Genomic DNA, 16090 nt, shown 5'->3' with positions numbered 1-16090 from the left:
GTTCAACTTTACACAGCTTTTAGTTAAAAACTCCTTGGCTCTTCACATTCCTGTTCAGAAAACAGTAAAGAACTTTTGAGTCTGTCTTCAGTGCCTGAGCTTCATCTATGTAGTAAATTGGAAAATGAGAGTCACTAATATGCCTTTAGTCCTGATTTTTTTCCTTCCAAAACATGATTTGCTATATGGGATGGTCCTTTGGGGAAGAAAAGAGGGAGAATATTGGCAATGTAAAAACAAATATAGTAATAGAAATTTTTAAAAATTGCATGGTAACTCTCAACTACTGAACTGTAGAACCTGAATGTCCTTTTCGGTGATGGACCAGTAGTTCTGCTCCTCAACTAAGGTGACTTCCTTCATCTCTGGCAGATGTTTGCCAAACACAAACGTGCCAAGTGCGACACTTTGTATTAGTTACCCCCCAAGCCTAAAGTGCATTCCACCACTTCCACTTGACAATTATCAAGACAAAATTCACTTCAAATTCAAAATCATCATTTTGCCTTCTTATATTCTTCTAAGCATAAAGATCTCTAACCTTCAATAAATCTGTATCTATGTCTGTCTCTGTGTCTAAAAAATGTTTTCCCCATCTCAGGAAAATCTACCTCTGAAAAATTCACACTGAAATCAGGCCAGACTACTACAGGGCTTTAAGTTCTGATCTACATCTGTGGAAGATTCTCCACACACGACATCACAGATTCATTACAGCAAGCAAGCAAGAAAGAATCTGATAAATTTGCCATCATCTCCAAGGCAGATCATACTATACCTTCTTCTCTTTAGACTTCTGCGTATTATAAGAAGAGGCAGTTTCATTTTGATGAACAAATTCTTGGGCTACAACAGTTTTTACAGGATCTGCTTCAAGGACACAATTCAGAAATTGCACTGTCTGTTCTAAACAGTAGCTGTGGAGTTAAAATGTAAATACTATCACTGAAGGGAAAATAACACTTAAAATAAGCATTAGAATAGATTATCTTCCTGTAAAACACAATCAGCAGAACCAGAAGAGCATAAACATTAAGTACAATCATAATAAACACATGTATATAAACAAACACAAAGCCAAAGGTAAAAAAGCTTCAGAAGGTGACACAAAGCAATCTATCTTTTGTTTCTTTTTCTATTCTTTGTTGCAATATCCCTCTGTGCTAACCACCCCAACCTATTTTGGCAACAGCAGTTTGGTTGTAGGGGTAACCCTGTGGGTGGTTATCCTGCTAAGTCTGTAGCTAAAGAATCCTTCCTAGTGTGTGCTTCCCCTAAAGAATCAGCCAATAGGCTCAGCTCTTTAGCAAAAGCATTTACTCAAATGGCATACCAAAAATAGTTCTCACAAAGCATTTCCCACAAAATATGGGATATGCTCACCCACAAATACAGAGTGGGGATTGATGCAAAATTAAATTACGATGGTACCAAGGCACGTCTATAGGGAATAGATATGGCCATGGCAACTCTCAACTCTAAAACTGCAGGCCTTGGATGTCCCTTCTCCTAAGGTTCCTTATAAAGTTTGTTGCAGGGTGACGGATGAATAGTTCCATTGCTCAACTAAGCTGACTTCATGCATCTCTGGTAGATGTTTGTCAAGCACAACATGCCAAATGTAGTATTTTGCACTGGTCATCCCCCATGCCTAAAATATACTCCACCATTTCCACTTGTCTAAATTTTTCTCTTCCTTCCTGGCTTTACTGAGTGCTATCTTCCTCTGATCACCCAGCTGAAAGTGTTCTCTCCTTTCTCAAATTTTCCTAGAGCATTCTGTAATCATACACTGCACTATACTTGTTTCCTTCACAGCAGGACACAAACATTTAACACAACTACTCAATTGAATTTATTGGTACAAATAATCAAACACTGAGTACATAGTTAACCTTTAACAAGTTGAGATCAAGTTTTAAAAAACAATGTTGTGACCAAATCAATGGTTTTTTCTTTAGTTATTATATGCCTACTGTTTTTAATTAACATATAGATAATGTGAATCCATCTAATTTTTTCTAATAGTTTATATTATAAAGTAAGGCTTTATAGATTTCTTCAAATCAGTGAGAACTGGCCATACTATCCCCTACACTAAAATGTATTTAAATTTCCATTTTAATTTTGAGATTATATTAACAGATAAAAATTTTAAAGCATATCTTTTATGTATGGTTACATCATGAGTTACAAAAAAATTATTTTAGCCCTCACTTGTTGTCCTTGAAAATGTCCATCAGAAAGTTTTGGTTAATGGTTGGGAACATCTTCAAGAGTTGCTTCTCCTTCAATTTCGCAGCACAATTTTTTTCAAACACAAGTGGCACCTGTTTCTAAACCAAAAACACAAAATTAGCCAGACTGCTAATTGCACTGATCTAAATGCAAAGCTATTTTGAAGCAGGTTGTTATATTGGAATACTTTTTTTTTTTACTGCTGATTAAAGATTATAATGACTAATATGAGAATATAACTATGCTTGCACAATCTTTATCATTTCTCCTGAATGAGTGGAATATACAAATAAGCACCTTCAAGTTTAATAATTGTGTTGTACTTTTCTCCCTTTTCTTAGTGGGGAGGCAGTATCCAGACCTGTAATATCAACACTGTAGGGAATTCCTGGTGAGGAAACACTCCATCTTGTTTTAGATATTATATTTTGTAGCTATTTTTACAAAACTAAATTTGTTTCCAAAGCAATGCTACGAAAATTATGCTACTCCAACAAGGGATAACAATTATTAGACAGAAGTCACATTTGGACCATTGACCTCAAGGTAGAAGGGACTTCTAAACCTTAAGGAGACCATCTAGACTCCCGTGTTTTACAGATCAACTTTCTTAACTTTGTTAATCAAAAGAACACAAGAACTTAAATTAAACAATGTTCACAAAAGTGTCTTGCGACTGTACAATGCCCAAAACAGGTGCTTACTAATTAGCTATTCTAAGTGCAGAAAAAGCAAAAGAGTTGTTGACATAGTCACTGTGTGGATTCGTTTTGCTTATTTGTTACAAGGGTTTTTTTTTCCCTCTTTCTTTCTCAGTTTTTAATTGAGGGTATGGTTTGGAGGATGAGAGGGTTTAGCCATAGTGATGCCAAAGAGTAAGCTTAACAATTTTTAAAATGCATAGATGAGAACAATTTATAAGCAAGCACAGACAAGAAAAACAGGCTGAAAAGAAACATGCAGGAATCACACAACACACCCTACACACATACGCACACATAAGATATACAAATATGTGTGTATTTTTTAAAATAAACATAGTATATGAAATGCAGATTCATAGTATGGAAATGGGTTTTTTTTGGCTTTTTATTTTTCAGAATAAAAAGATACTCAATCCACTTCTGGCAAATGAGCTTTATAGACAAACTACATCCAAAAAAACCCATCAATGTTCTATATGTTACATATTTAAGGTAAATCTGTGTAATTTCAGCAACAGCAACAACTCAGTGCTCTGCAACACAGTAGTTGTCTAATTTAATTTCTCTTGAGCATAGAAGGAAAAATTATTCCCTGGGGAATTCTTAAAGAGGAAAAATAACTGCTGCTACCAAGGCTAAAAGTACAAAGAGACCTAGTCTGGAAAGTGCAAAGGGCTAGTAGAGGATTATATTGCCTTTGCCTACTCTTATTCCTTACTATCCCAAAATACAGCAATCACTGTCATCGCTGTCATACATATCCTTCATTCTTTGTTATCAAACGGACTGATGTGAAAAGTACACTGATCAACAAAAACTAAAGGACTTTTGGCTTTCTTTGGGCTGACTTTTTCTCCAGGACTTATCTAAATATACATTCCAGAAAAAGTCACAAGGTCCAAAAAAAAATAATTTACATGTTTGATCCTTACAGACAGAAGTGATTATTTCCCTCCTTAAGTGCTTTCACAGCACTTTGTACCTGTAATAGATAAGCAAACTTTGCATCTTACTTAGTAGTGTTGCCTTCTACTATATTGCAAGCTTATCAAAGACAAGAATTGTGTTTCACTCATCTTCTTACTTTTCCCAGCAACTAAGATTGTGTCTTCCATGCTGAAGGAGAGCTATAAACATGTTTGGAATTCACAAGGAGTGGAAGAAGAGGGCAGTTTTAGAAAAGAAAAGGAACCATTTTCATCTTAGGTATTTGTTAATATAGATTATAATGCTGTTTTTAAATTAACCTTATGGTAAAATAACATTTTTTGGACAACATGACCACCTAGGTCACAGCATTACTGACCTCACTAATGAATTTAAAATTAATAATTTCATTAATCACCCAATATGATGGCACCCTTTAAACAATTTTGTTCATGTTAAAATAATATTTTTTTGTTTCTTTATAACACAGAAAGTATTTCTTTGCAAGAGCAAGGACTAGGTCACACTGGAGCAAAATGTGGTAAGCGAAATCTCAGGAAAAGACCATAGGATTGTAGATTTTGAATTGGATGGGACACCTCAAAGATCAAACCTTTATCATCCAATTAGTATTGAGATTAACTGACTTGCCCAAGGTCACAAAAACACTTTGTTATCAGAGGCTGGATCTGAACTACAGGCCTGTGTACTACTCCAGATCTAGTACTCTTTCCACAAGATCTAGTAGTATTTCCACAGAACCACTCTGGTCTCCTGTGTGTCTGCTTTTTAAACTAAGGCAAACGTGCCTCTGTTCCTGAAACCAAGGAACAACCTACTCAGTGAAGGAGACAAAAGTTTTAACGAAAACAACTTTCCTGCTTTTATGAAAGATCACAAAATTTGTAGCCCAAGCTTTTGGCCCCCTTTTTTTTTTAATTAAAATACATAAATGTCTAAATTGACCGTGCATGAATCAAAATGGCTGCTTGAGGAAATACTACTTACTATGAAGGGATATTCTGTAAGAGGATGGATGTTTAGATTATTTGAAATGAAAACAAACCACTTTTCTAATTCAGATGACAGTGGACACCAGAAGAAAAGCAGTAAAAAAGCAAACAAACAAACAAACAAACAAACAAATCAAACACTGCACACAAACTCCTGTCTTGATTCTCCTTCCTATGTCCTTCTAAATTTTGTTTTGGCTCCCAATGATAAACGCAATGCCCTGTACACAGCAGTCATTTAATAAATATATATTGAATGTGAAAGAAAGGGAAGCTTAGTAGAGGGCTGTGCAAGTGAAACAAATATCTAAGAGTTGTATAATCAACATCTAATTTTTTTGTTTCAAATTCTGAAAAAGAATACCATAACTTAGGATTTGTGTTCTCTTCATATTAATTAGTTCTAACAATAAAAATGAAAAAAAGACAAATAAAAACTTAAAAGTAAAGGGAATTTAGGATTTAATAAAATTCATATTTTAAGAATTCAATTCTTAGGCTGACTCCTCCTAAACATGTTCCCATACTTCTCTAGAGATAAATATGAAGGAAGCACAGCTCAAACATTTGTAAAATTAAATTTCTTTTAACCCCACACAAAGGGTTTTTTTTTTAAATTAGAGATCTGAAATGTTGTCAGAAAAACTATCTTCAGGAAGGGCTGTCAAAAACTCCAGCTTTGAGAGTGGACAACAACAAAAAAAAAATTTATTCTCTTACTTCATAAACCAACACACCAGGTTATAAGGACTATAAACTGTAAAACCAAAAAATTGTTAACAATTACTATAAAAATAAATTGTCCCACATCCACACATGCCTATCAAAAAATATCTGTAATCTGAGATAATGGTTTAAATTATTATTCTGACATTCATACCATATCATGTTTTTCCTGTAAGGCGATCTCTTCTGACATTATTTCTCTAAGTGAAACTTTTTTAGTCTGAGTATTCCAATGATCCATGAAGAGTGGCATTTCTGATGGATTTTGACACTTCGGTTTTTTGCCTGTTCGTTGAGATGACTTTTGTTCAGGAGTATCAGGATTTGAATGCCCAACGACAGAAGTATCTTAAAAAGCAACAAATTGGTTTGATTTTTCTCAAAACTTAAGCATAATAGGGAAAGTCACAAAGAGTAGTTGACAAAGAAAGCGCAATTCCAGCTTAATTTTCAGAATATTCTCTGCAAATATAAGAACATATTCAAAACTTTGGAAGGGAATGCAGGACTGGTATTTATGACAAGTACTAACAGTCCCATTATTTCAAATAAAGTTATTAATTAACAGGTTTCTACTAAAGGTTACCAAGTCCTCTTTAATACCCTATTTATTTGAAGAAATGTAAAATTTCAGTAAAAGGGATGAATATGAATACTCCCTGAAAATTTCGTGTAACAGAATGCTGCTCACCACCCCCCACTGAAAGCCCACCTTCCTTTCCTTGGATCCTCTTCAGTGAGAAGTGATCACTACCTCCCTTTGAACTTCCATAAAACATTCACATTCTACTTTGCTGTATTTATTTGCGTTCATTTCTTATTCTCCCCTACTAGAATGTGAGAAGAGGACTCATGTCTTCATTCAATTCAATTTAAAACAAACATTTATTTAGGATTTAATATGTGCAAACACCGTCCTAGATGTTGGGGCCAAAGACAAAAACAAGAGTTCCTGCCCACAAGAAACTTACTTTTGGGGGGAGGGGAAGAATGGAGGGATTCAATATTATACACAGATTAGTAAATATGATATAATTTGATGAGGGAAACAACACCAACAATAGGGGAGTTGGAAAAAAAAAAAAGACATTAGAGGAGACGCCTAAACTGAGCTTGAAATGCAGCCAGAAGCAAAAATGAAGAAAAAACACATTCTAGACAAAAGGGAAGAGATTAAGAAATCCTCCAAGGAAGGGCATGGAGTGAACAACTGGCAGATCATGAGGTCACAGAAGTCAATCCAGGGTTTGTTCATTTGTACTACAGACTTCTTGAAACTAAATAAGGCTCAAGGACTGCTAGATTAGCTTATGGTAAGATCTATGAACTGTTTTTATTTCTTAATTTCTTCTCAGTAAGCACATTAAATGATACATTTATATCAATCACATTCCTCAATTAAAGACTTGAATTATTTATGACAAATTCAATGTTATTTTAATCTTGACATCTTTTCCTACAAGTGGTTAATCTAATTACTATCAAGGTAAAACTAGAATTTTAATAACAGGAGTTTTTAAGTGTTTTGTCTAGGAATATGAAAATGGTATCTCACCATTATTCAAGACGGTTAGTTTTAAATTTTAAAAAATATTTTGACTTTAATGTTTCTGAAAAATCCCTAAGTAGTAATTATTGCAAAAGTGAAATATTATTTAAAATAAGATAAACAATGTTTCAATCTTTTTAGTCATAAGAGAATTGCAATTTAAGGTTATTCAAATAAAAATATTTTTACCTCTAGTATGCAGAACATGTGATATTTCATCTTGTCTTTGTCGCTCCTAAAGAAAATTTGGGGATGAAAGAAAACATTAATGAAAATAAATAAAGCATTTTTCTCATGTAATCTCTAATACTAGACTCTGGATAAACAAAGCTTTGTTTAAGAAGTAACCTTATAAAAAGAGAAAAATGGGCATTTAAAAAATCCATATAAATAACTATATAAATGATAAACGATCTTAAAAATAAGAAAAATTCCAAAGATATTTTCCATTTACATGGCTACTCTGGTGAATTTTAAGTGCTACATTTTTAAATTCAATAAATTGCCTCTGTGAATTTTAATGCTAAGAGTAACAAATTGCTCCTTTCTATTTATTTATTTATTGGCTAGGCAATGGGGGTAAGTGACTTGCCCAGGGTCACACTACTAGTAAACGTCAAGCGTCTGAGGTTGGATTTGAACTCAGGTCTTCCTGACTCCAGGGCCGGTGCTCTCTCCACTGTACCACCTAGCTGCCCCTTCCTTTTTATTTTTTTAAGGAAAAAAAAAATCACAAGTTGTGAGGCTAAACTGTTACATCAAGTTCATCTCTAAAGGTATTAACTGGTCAATGTATTATTACAAAGATAAAAAAAAATCCCTAAGACTTACCAGAAAAATGTTGATTCATCTCTGAAAAATCAGTAGGCTAAATCCATGTGTTCTTTCATGCTTAATTTACAATGTGTCATTTTATAAAAATGCATAGAAACTAAAGAGTCAAAATAGATACAAAATTAACTTTTCATAAGAAAGAGGCCTACCAACCATAATAGATTCTTTCCATTTCTCATGAATCACTTTAGCCAGATTCAGATCTATATGAACCACACAATCCTCAACTGTTAGAGACCCTTTTGGAGGGAAAAAAAAAGAAAATATACTAATTATTTTTCCTATTTAAAAAAATATCAAACCAGTAATGAGTCAGTGACTGCTACCTGTGAATCATAAACTTAGTGTAAACCATAAAGCTACTTAAGGTATTATTAAAAGCTTTCCTATGTGCTAAAAGAGTTACTACATTTTTTGTTAACATTTATACAATTGCCCTTATTTTCCCATTTATTCCCTAGTAGTAAATGTTTCCAACTTCATCCTTTGCTGTTGGCCCATGACATAGACAGCCCTTAAAAATTAATTCCACCTAACCTGACAGTATAAGTACCTCAAGCATCAAAAAAAGTTCTGTCCCAGATTAAGTCAAATGACAAACATCAGAAAGAGAATTACCTATTATCTGTAACTGACAGGAAGTACACAAATATATTACTATCATTGTATATAGTGAATTCCTTCTGCCAATGAGGGTTGGCATTATCTTTGAAACTTAGTATGTTAGAGAATTGCCTAGGATACTGAGAGGTTAAATTACTCATCTTGGGTCACAAAATCAGTATATATCAGAAGCAGGAGATGAATCCAGGTGTTCCTGGTTCTGAGGTCAGCTCTTTATCCACTAGTCCACAATGCCTCTCCAATTATTTCAAAGTTCTACCAAATTGTGTTTTTTAAAAATTCTCCACAAATATACAAGCAATTATAAAAATAATACCAAGTTAAGACACACTAGAATTAAGTAAGTAACCTTTCCATTTCTAAAACAAAAATAGTCTTAAAATATTTTCAGTTTAACAATATGGCTAAAGAAAAAAAAAAAATAACTCCCAACAATCTCTAAGGACACACACACACTTGAAATTTATTTCTTACCTGAATCAATGCCAACAGGCCCAAATAATTCACTGAGCTGAAAGGCTAATTCAGGAGGTAATGCCAACTCCAGACAGTCTATATTCATAGGTTTAGGTTTCGTTGGTGTGGAATTCAAAATCTCAGCTTTGTCTACTTCACAGTGAGGTATTTTACTTTCATCATTAATTCCTCCTGCCAACTTGACTGGTGATTTGGCACGTACAATTTTTTCCATTTCTGGCTTATCCTCATTAATATATCCCTCAGTAGGCACCTGAAATTTCTTATCACCTCTTGTAAGATTTTCATTTTTCTTTCCTTCAAAGTATTCAATAATGGTAGTTTCTTCATTTAAAGTATCAGATGTAGCTTTCAAAATATCAGGCAAAACCTGTAAAGAACATGAACCAAACTCTGTGGCTAAAGAGTCCCCATCTATTTCATTCATATTTTTAAGGTTTATATCATTTAAAGTACTTTTTGAAAGATCTAAAACTGACTGTTCGATGTTATCTGAACCAGAAAGTTTTGTCTGATTGATGCAAGAAGGCAATTCATTGGTGTGTCTTACTTCTCTGACAATACTAGATAAAATACTTGTTACTAATTCTGATTTTTCAGTATTTATATCTTTTATGTCAGCTTTTCCAGTGTTTTTACTTTCTTCATCACAGGTAAGCTGTGTATCAATGTGATCCATGCCAGTTCCATGGCCATTTTTTTGTATACTGGAACTGGAAGTCCCTCCATGGCTGATAATCTCCTTCAAATATGCACTTACATCAAATTGCTCGATTTGTGTATCATCGTCTGATTCTGGTAAACTTTCCTCCTCATTCTCTTCACACAACTTTGTTTCGGAATCCAACAAAAGGCTAGTTGCCCAAATAATGTCTTTGTTGCACCGCTCATACAAGTCTTTCAGTGCTTCAGATGAAAAAGAGCCAAAAATCTTACAAAGAGTATTTAGATTTTCAGACTCATCAGCATTACTAAGTTCACTTTCTTCTACATATGTACTTTTATCATACATTACCCTATATGGAATTATTTCTTGGATATCTGATTTGATATTAACATTAAAATCTTTTGGCTTAAATCCGTCTAATTTTCCTGTTAATACCCTGACTGAATCAGAAATGGTAATTTTCTTTTTTTCTATTTTCCACAAAAGAGCAAAATCTTGTGGTTCAGTTTGTGAGCATTTGTTTACATCTAGAAAAGATAATTCTTCAGGCCTCCTTTCTGAAAATTCAAGTGCAACTTTTGGTTCCACCGGATCACTGCAGGTAAAAGTAAGAGACAATTGGCATTCGTGATTTTTCTCACTGCTAGGTTCACAGGATAAAATTTCAGGTTTTTCATGAGTTGAGTTGCTCTGGTCTTCATGATTTGCCAAGACCCCATAAAACACATCTGCTATTTTAAAAGATGTTTCATTCGTACTCTGATTATTTTCAGACTCTAGCTGAGTTTCACTTAAATTTGTTTTTGGCATTCTTGATCTGTGTTCTCTCTGAGCTAAGGAATTTGATATAGGCCAATCTCCCATATCAACTATTTCCGATACATTTTTTTCTTCACCTTTATATGCATCATGCTCATTGCAACTGCTTAAGGGTTCTGGATCCTCATTACATTGTACATTCTTGATATGCTCTCCACTTTCTTCTAATGATTCTCGTTGCTGGACATAAGCTATGTTTACATGCCTGTCACTATCTACTTCCACGCATGATTCAAGAGTATTGTACTCTCTGTTACATTGTACAGATGAAGTTTTTTCAGTTTTTTTATTCCTCTTGATCCTCTGACCCATTGTTTTCTCAACTGGCCAGTCACCAAAAAAATTTAGTAATTCATGCTTTGGGGATTTTTCTGAAACTGAATTGTTTTGTGTCATGAACTGTTTTTCATTTTTTATTTCTGGTTCAGCAGATATTTCACTATGTACATAGTTTTCACTCTGGACTTCGATTTTCTTTGGAAGTCTATTGATGTCTTGGTTTCCTTCACTAAAAGAAGTATTTATCATGATATTCTCTTCAGATCTGGGTGTATCTATTTTAATACTTCGCCCTTTAGTAGGTATATCTACATTTTCTTCCTCTGCATCATATTCATCTAATATTTCTTTATTTTCAGAATTTGCTAATTCATGCTCTCCAGATTCCTGAATGCCAGTTTTCTGAAAATAAGGTTCGATGGCACTTACTTCTTGTTCTCCTTTTTCTAAATCTACAATAGGAAAACACTTCATATTCTCTTGAAATGAAGAAATATTGGTCACCAACTTGAGTTTTTCTTCACTTATCTCAGAATGCTTCAAAGATGAGGAAAGATCATTTTCTTTCAAACAAGTATAATCATCTGAGTCTTTTAGGCTGAAAAACAATAAAAATAAATATTTTACACCCCTTAAAAGAAATTTCTTATTCAATTAAATAAAATAAATACTTATTAGGGGCTACTTTATACAAGGCATAATGCTAGGCCCAACAAATATAAAGAAGGTGGAAAGGAGAGAAGGAAGAAATAGTCCCTGTCCTAGAGGTGAATAATTATATTCTTCCTCAAGAGATAAAACACAGACAAAAATGACTAAATAAGAGAGAAGGTATTAACGATTGAGAGTAATCAAGGAAGGCTTTGTGAAGGATGTGTCACCTGAGCTATGCCTTATAAAAGTTGTAACAAATCAAAGTAAGAATGGAGTGTATTCCATACATGATGGACTCAGAATGAGTCTCAGAAATGAGAAATTAAATATCTGATTAAGAAACCTAACTAATCTGCAACACCATATATAAAGGAGAGTGATATGAAATAGCAATAGAAAAAGATTAAGACTGTGAAAGGCTTTAAATGTTGGCTGAGGAACTGGTTATTTTATGAGAATAATCACATATATATTAAGGGCAAACTTAAGGATTTAGAGAGGATCAGGCAGAATTTTTTCAAATGATATTTACAGTATACCACATTTTTGTCACATGATTTAAAGGTATAGAGAACACAAGGTAATACATGCTTGCCTTGAAAAAAACTACTTGATTTGGTAAAACATTTAAAGGCTCTCCTAAAACAAGGTGTCTGCCACGCAAATTTAAAATCATACTATTTGAAAAGATGCAACAATGGGTAAGATGAATACTATGTAACTTCCTGATGATCACTAATTATAATACAAGGTATAAAACTGGAAGATAAATGCTTGCTAACACTATTTGCAACCATGATGAAACATGACCAGCACAGAATTTAAATGGAAAACAGATTCCCTATATATGCGAGTTCTCCAGATGCTCCTATTTCTGGGTGACATTATGTTAATTATATCAAGCCTGAGAACTCCCTAAACAAGATCCATTATCAATGAAGAGTTCAGATTTATTATCCATAAAAGAATAACCAAGTGGATAAAGAATGACAACTATACTGACAATGATATTCATTTGGATAAACAGTCCATAGATCTGTTAAATTGGTACAGATATCTTGAATGGATATTGATGCAGCTAGGTAGTATCGTAGATAGAGTGCTAGAACTGAAGTAAGAAAAACCTATGTTCTAATCCTGGCACAAACATTATCTGTGTAACCCTATCCATATCACTTAACCTTTAGTTGCTTCAGTTTCATCATCTGTAAAATAGTGGGGTTGGATTTGAGGCTCTCAAAGGACACTTCCAACTCCAGACTCATGAAAATTATTTATTCATATGCATTGACCACTTAACTATTGGAAAATTAGACAGTCAGGTGACACAATGAATAGAGCAAAGGACCTGGAGTCAAGAAGACCTGAGTTTAAATTCACATTCAGGTATTTATTGGCTGTATAACCCCAGGCAAGTTATTTAACCCATCTCCCTCAATTTGCTCATCGGTAAAAGGAGAATAATAGCATCTCTCTCCATGGCAGCTGTGAGGATCAAAGGAGATATTTGTAAAGCATTCTGTAAACCTTAAAGAGCTCGCGCATGCTCCCCCCCTTACACACACACACACACACACACACACACACACACACACACACACACACCCCTAGCTACTATTATAAATGCTAGCTATTCAAATGGTTCTTGGTTTTAGAGGGTAGTATTAATTTCTTACAAATTTTAAGTTTCAGAAATATTTAATGAAACTTCTTTCCAGTCAACAGTTTCTCTTATTCTAGCTGCATTAGTTTTGCTTGTGCAAAAACTTTTTAATTGTATTTGGTGAAAACTGACTTTTCTAAGATCATTTCTACTCTATGTGGTTAAAAATACAACTCACAGAAAGAGATGGGTTATAATTTATGTCATCAGGAGTTTCCACAATGATGAAAACACAGATTCCTAACACATATCACACTTTTATGTCTTTTATAAAACAATGTTATCAACTTGCCCCCTTCCTGCCGGTGGAATTTTCTTATACTTTAGACCCCTTTCAATTATGCTGGCATATTGGCTGTTTCTCACAAACTTCCATCTGTGGGGCAGCTAGGTGGTGCAGTGGATAGAGTACCGGCCCTGAAGTTAGGAGGACCTGAGTTCAAATCTGACGTCAGACCAAAACACGTGACATTTACTGGCTGTGTGACCCTGGGCCAGTCACTTAACCCCAACTGCCTAAAAAATAATAAATAAATAAATAAATAAGCATACTTCCATCTCCATGCCCACACCGGCTGCCCTCATGCCTGGAATGCTGCCTCTCCATAATCTTTGGCTTCCTTTTAAAACACAGCTCAAATAGTGCCTCCTGCAGGAAAGCTATCTTGGTTTCTGCCCCTCTCCCAGCTACCTCCAACCCACCTGCTAGAGCTTTCTCCTCTAAAGTAATTTTCATCAACTAAGTATATCTTAGCCTTTAGAATATAAGCTCCTCGGGGTCAAGATTCTTTTTACCTTTCTTTGTATTCCCAATTCTTAGCACAGTATTTGGTATAATAAGCACACGACAAATGGATCATAAGATCAACCAACCCATCATTTTACAAACAAGGTAATGAATTCCACCAAAGGCTAAGTGATTTGACCAAAGTCACCCAGCTAGGAAGTGTTTGAAGCAGACTTTAAATCCAGTTCTTCCTGTTCTATCAACTATACCACCACTGATTGATAATCACTCATTTTTCTCTCTTTTATGAATCTCAAAGAAGATTTTATCTGCTTGGAGGCTAGGTTTTTATCTGAACTTCCTGGGGTCCTGTCTTCTGCCATCCCTCTTCTGTTCTAACTTGCTCTGTACTAAGCCCTCACATTGCTTGATCTTCGTCATCCAGATTACTGGAGCTGGACAAGTTCAATAACTTCCTTATATTAAAGAGCTAAAGGGAACAGTGCAGCTGGATACCTGCCAGGTAAAAACTCCACGATTAGATGACTGGATCCGAATTTATACCTGCCCTTTCAATCAACAAGAATTTATTAAGTGCCTACTATGTACGTGCCAAGATGCTAAGGGTACAAATATAAAGAATGAAACAACTGGTGGCAAGGACATAAGTTACATTTTGACCATGTTGAGTTTGAGGTATTAATGAGATGTCTGTTGCAGGTGTCCAGCAGACAATTGGTGATAGGGGCCTACAGCTCATAAAGAGAGTCATCTGTATAGAGATGATCATTGAAGCCATTGGAACAAATGAGATCACTAAAAGAGAGACTACAGAGAGAAAAGCAGGCTAAAGATAACATAAAGGGTCATACATAGTTAGGGCATAACTGATCAATGAGCCAAAGCATGATCCACCTAGGGAGAGGTAGAAAAGGAGAAAGCAGTATGCTAAGAGACTCTCCAGGAAGAACATAAACCTTCAACAGCTTAAGTTAAGTCCTGAGAGAAAACCAGGCCTAACAACCAGATGTTGTTGGTAAAACTGGACAGAACAAGTTTAAACAGAATGATGGGCTGTAAGGAAGTGACAACAGAGAAGTTGATTCTCTCCAGGTGTTCAGCACTGAAAAGTAGCACTTCAAAAGATATTTGAAGATACCTTGAATGGATAATAGGATCAAGCAGAGATTTTATAAGGACGGGGAAAGCCTATGCTTGTGGGTAATCCATTAACAAACATTTATTAAGCACCTGCTATGTAGCAGGGCTTATGCTAGGCAATGGAGACATGAAGAAAAATATTAAATAGTCCCTGCCCCCAAGAAGCTTTCATTCAATCAGGGATGTACAGACATTACAATATACACGAAAAGTAACTGGCAGGATCAGGAAGACCTCATTAAGGAGGCCTTCAAGCTGAGCTCTGAAGGAAGCTATGGATTTTGAGAGGCAGAGACGAGGAGGGAATGCATCCTAGGCAACAGAAAACAGCCAGGCAGTAGAGAGAGATTGAAGATTGCTGTGAAGGCAGGGGAAGGATTCAGGAGATTAGTTTCTGGAAGAACACAGGATCAAAGACATAAGAAGAGAAGGAAGGAAGGAAGAAAAAAAGGTCTTCTGGAGATGATTTGTGAAGATACAGAGTCTGGGAATCTGAAGTACAGAATAAGATAAAGGCATCCTATGATGAAAAATAGGTGTGATAATACAAGGTGGGGGGAGGGCAGGAGTGGAAGAGGAGTACCAATGTTTTGAAAAGCATCGATAAATCATTAAAATAATCAGAAGATAGCAAAAAGAAGTCCAGAAGAGGACAGGACACTGAAGGAACTACCATGTTATATCTGAATTATGTTCCCCACCTCCTCACCCCTACACAAAAAAAGGCAGTACATTGGAAGGGAAGGGAGAGAGGACAGAGCTAAACCGGGCATAATGGAAGTAAATAGTTTCATAAACAATATCCCCTTATTATTTTTTTTCTTTGTACACTAAAATATTCACGTTGTGAGAACCTGGTTGAAATTTCCAACTCCTACCCTTTATAAACACACAGCTATCACTACCACTATTTTCACAGATACTTCTATTTGTTTATTTCTTTATCTAATTCACTGATCTATCCAATCGACCATTTGTCCTTTATATAAGTTTCTGTTAGTGCTGACTTTTCTACATTAGAAACTTCT

General features: G+C 34.9%; 1 protein-coding gene across 4 annotated transcripts in view; it reads right to left on the bottom strand.

Moving 5' to 3' along the window:
• Window positions 1-16090, bottom strand: part of N4BP2 (NEDD4 binding protein 2) — a 65759-nt gene that overhangs the window by 14472 nt on the left and 35197 nt on the right. For 3 of the 4 annotated variants that reach the window (XM_027836322.1, XM_027836323.1, XM_027836324.1), the window contains 6 exons: window positions 9090-11455; window positions 8145-8230; window positions 7347-7392; window positions 5763-5956; window positions 2218-2336; window positions 779-917 (listed from right to left, as the gene is read on the bottom strand). In XM_027836322.1, coding sequence (XP_027692123.1) covers window positions 779-917; window positions 2218-2336; window positions 5763-5956; window positions 7347-7392; window positions 8145-8230; window positions 9090-11455 — 2950 coding nt within the window. The remainder of the gene's footprint in view (window positions 1-778; window positions 918-2217; window positions 2337-5762; window positions 5957-7346; window positions 7393-8144; window positions 8231-9089; window positions 11456-16090) is intronic. The other variant, XM_027836325.1, reaches the window with a different exon arrangement.

Source organism: Vombatus ursinus, unplaced genomic scaffold, assembly GCF_900497805.2.
Source record: "Vombatus ursinus unplaced genomic scaffold, bare-nosed wombat genome assembly UNPS02014818.1, whole genome shotgun sequence".
Lineage (NCBI taxonomy): Eukaryota > Metazoa > Chordata > Mammalia > Diprotodontia > Vombatidae > Vombatus > Vombatus ursinus.
Note: the sequence above shows the minus strand (reverse complement) of the source record. Positions and strands in the feature narration are given on the sequence as shown.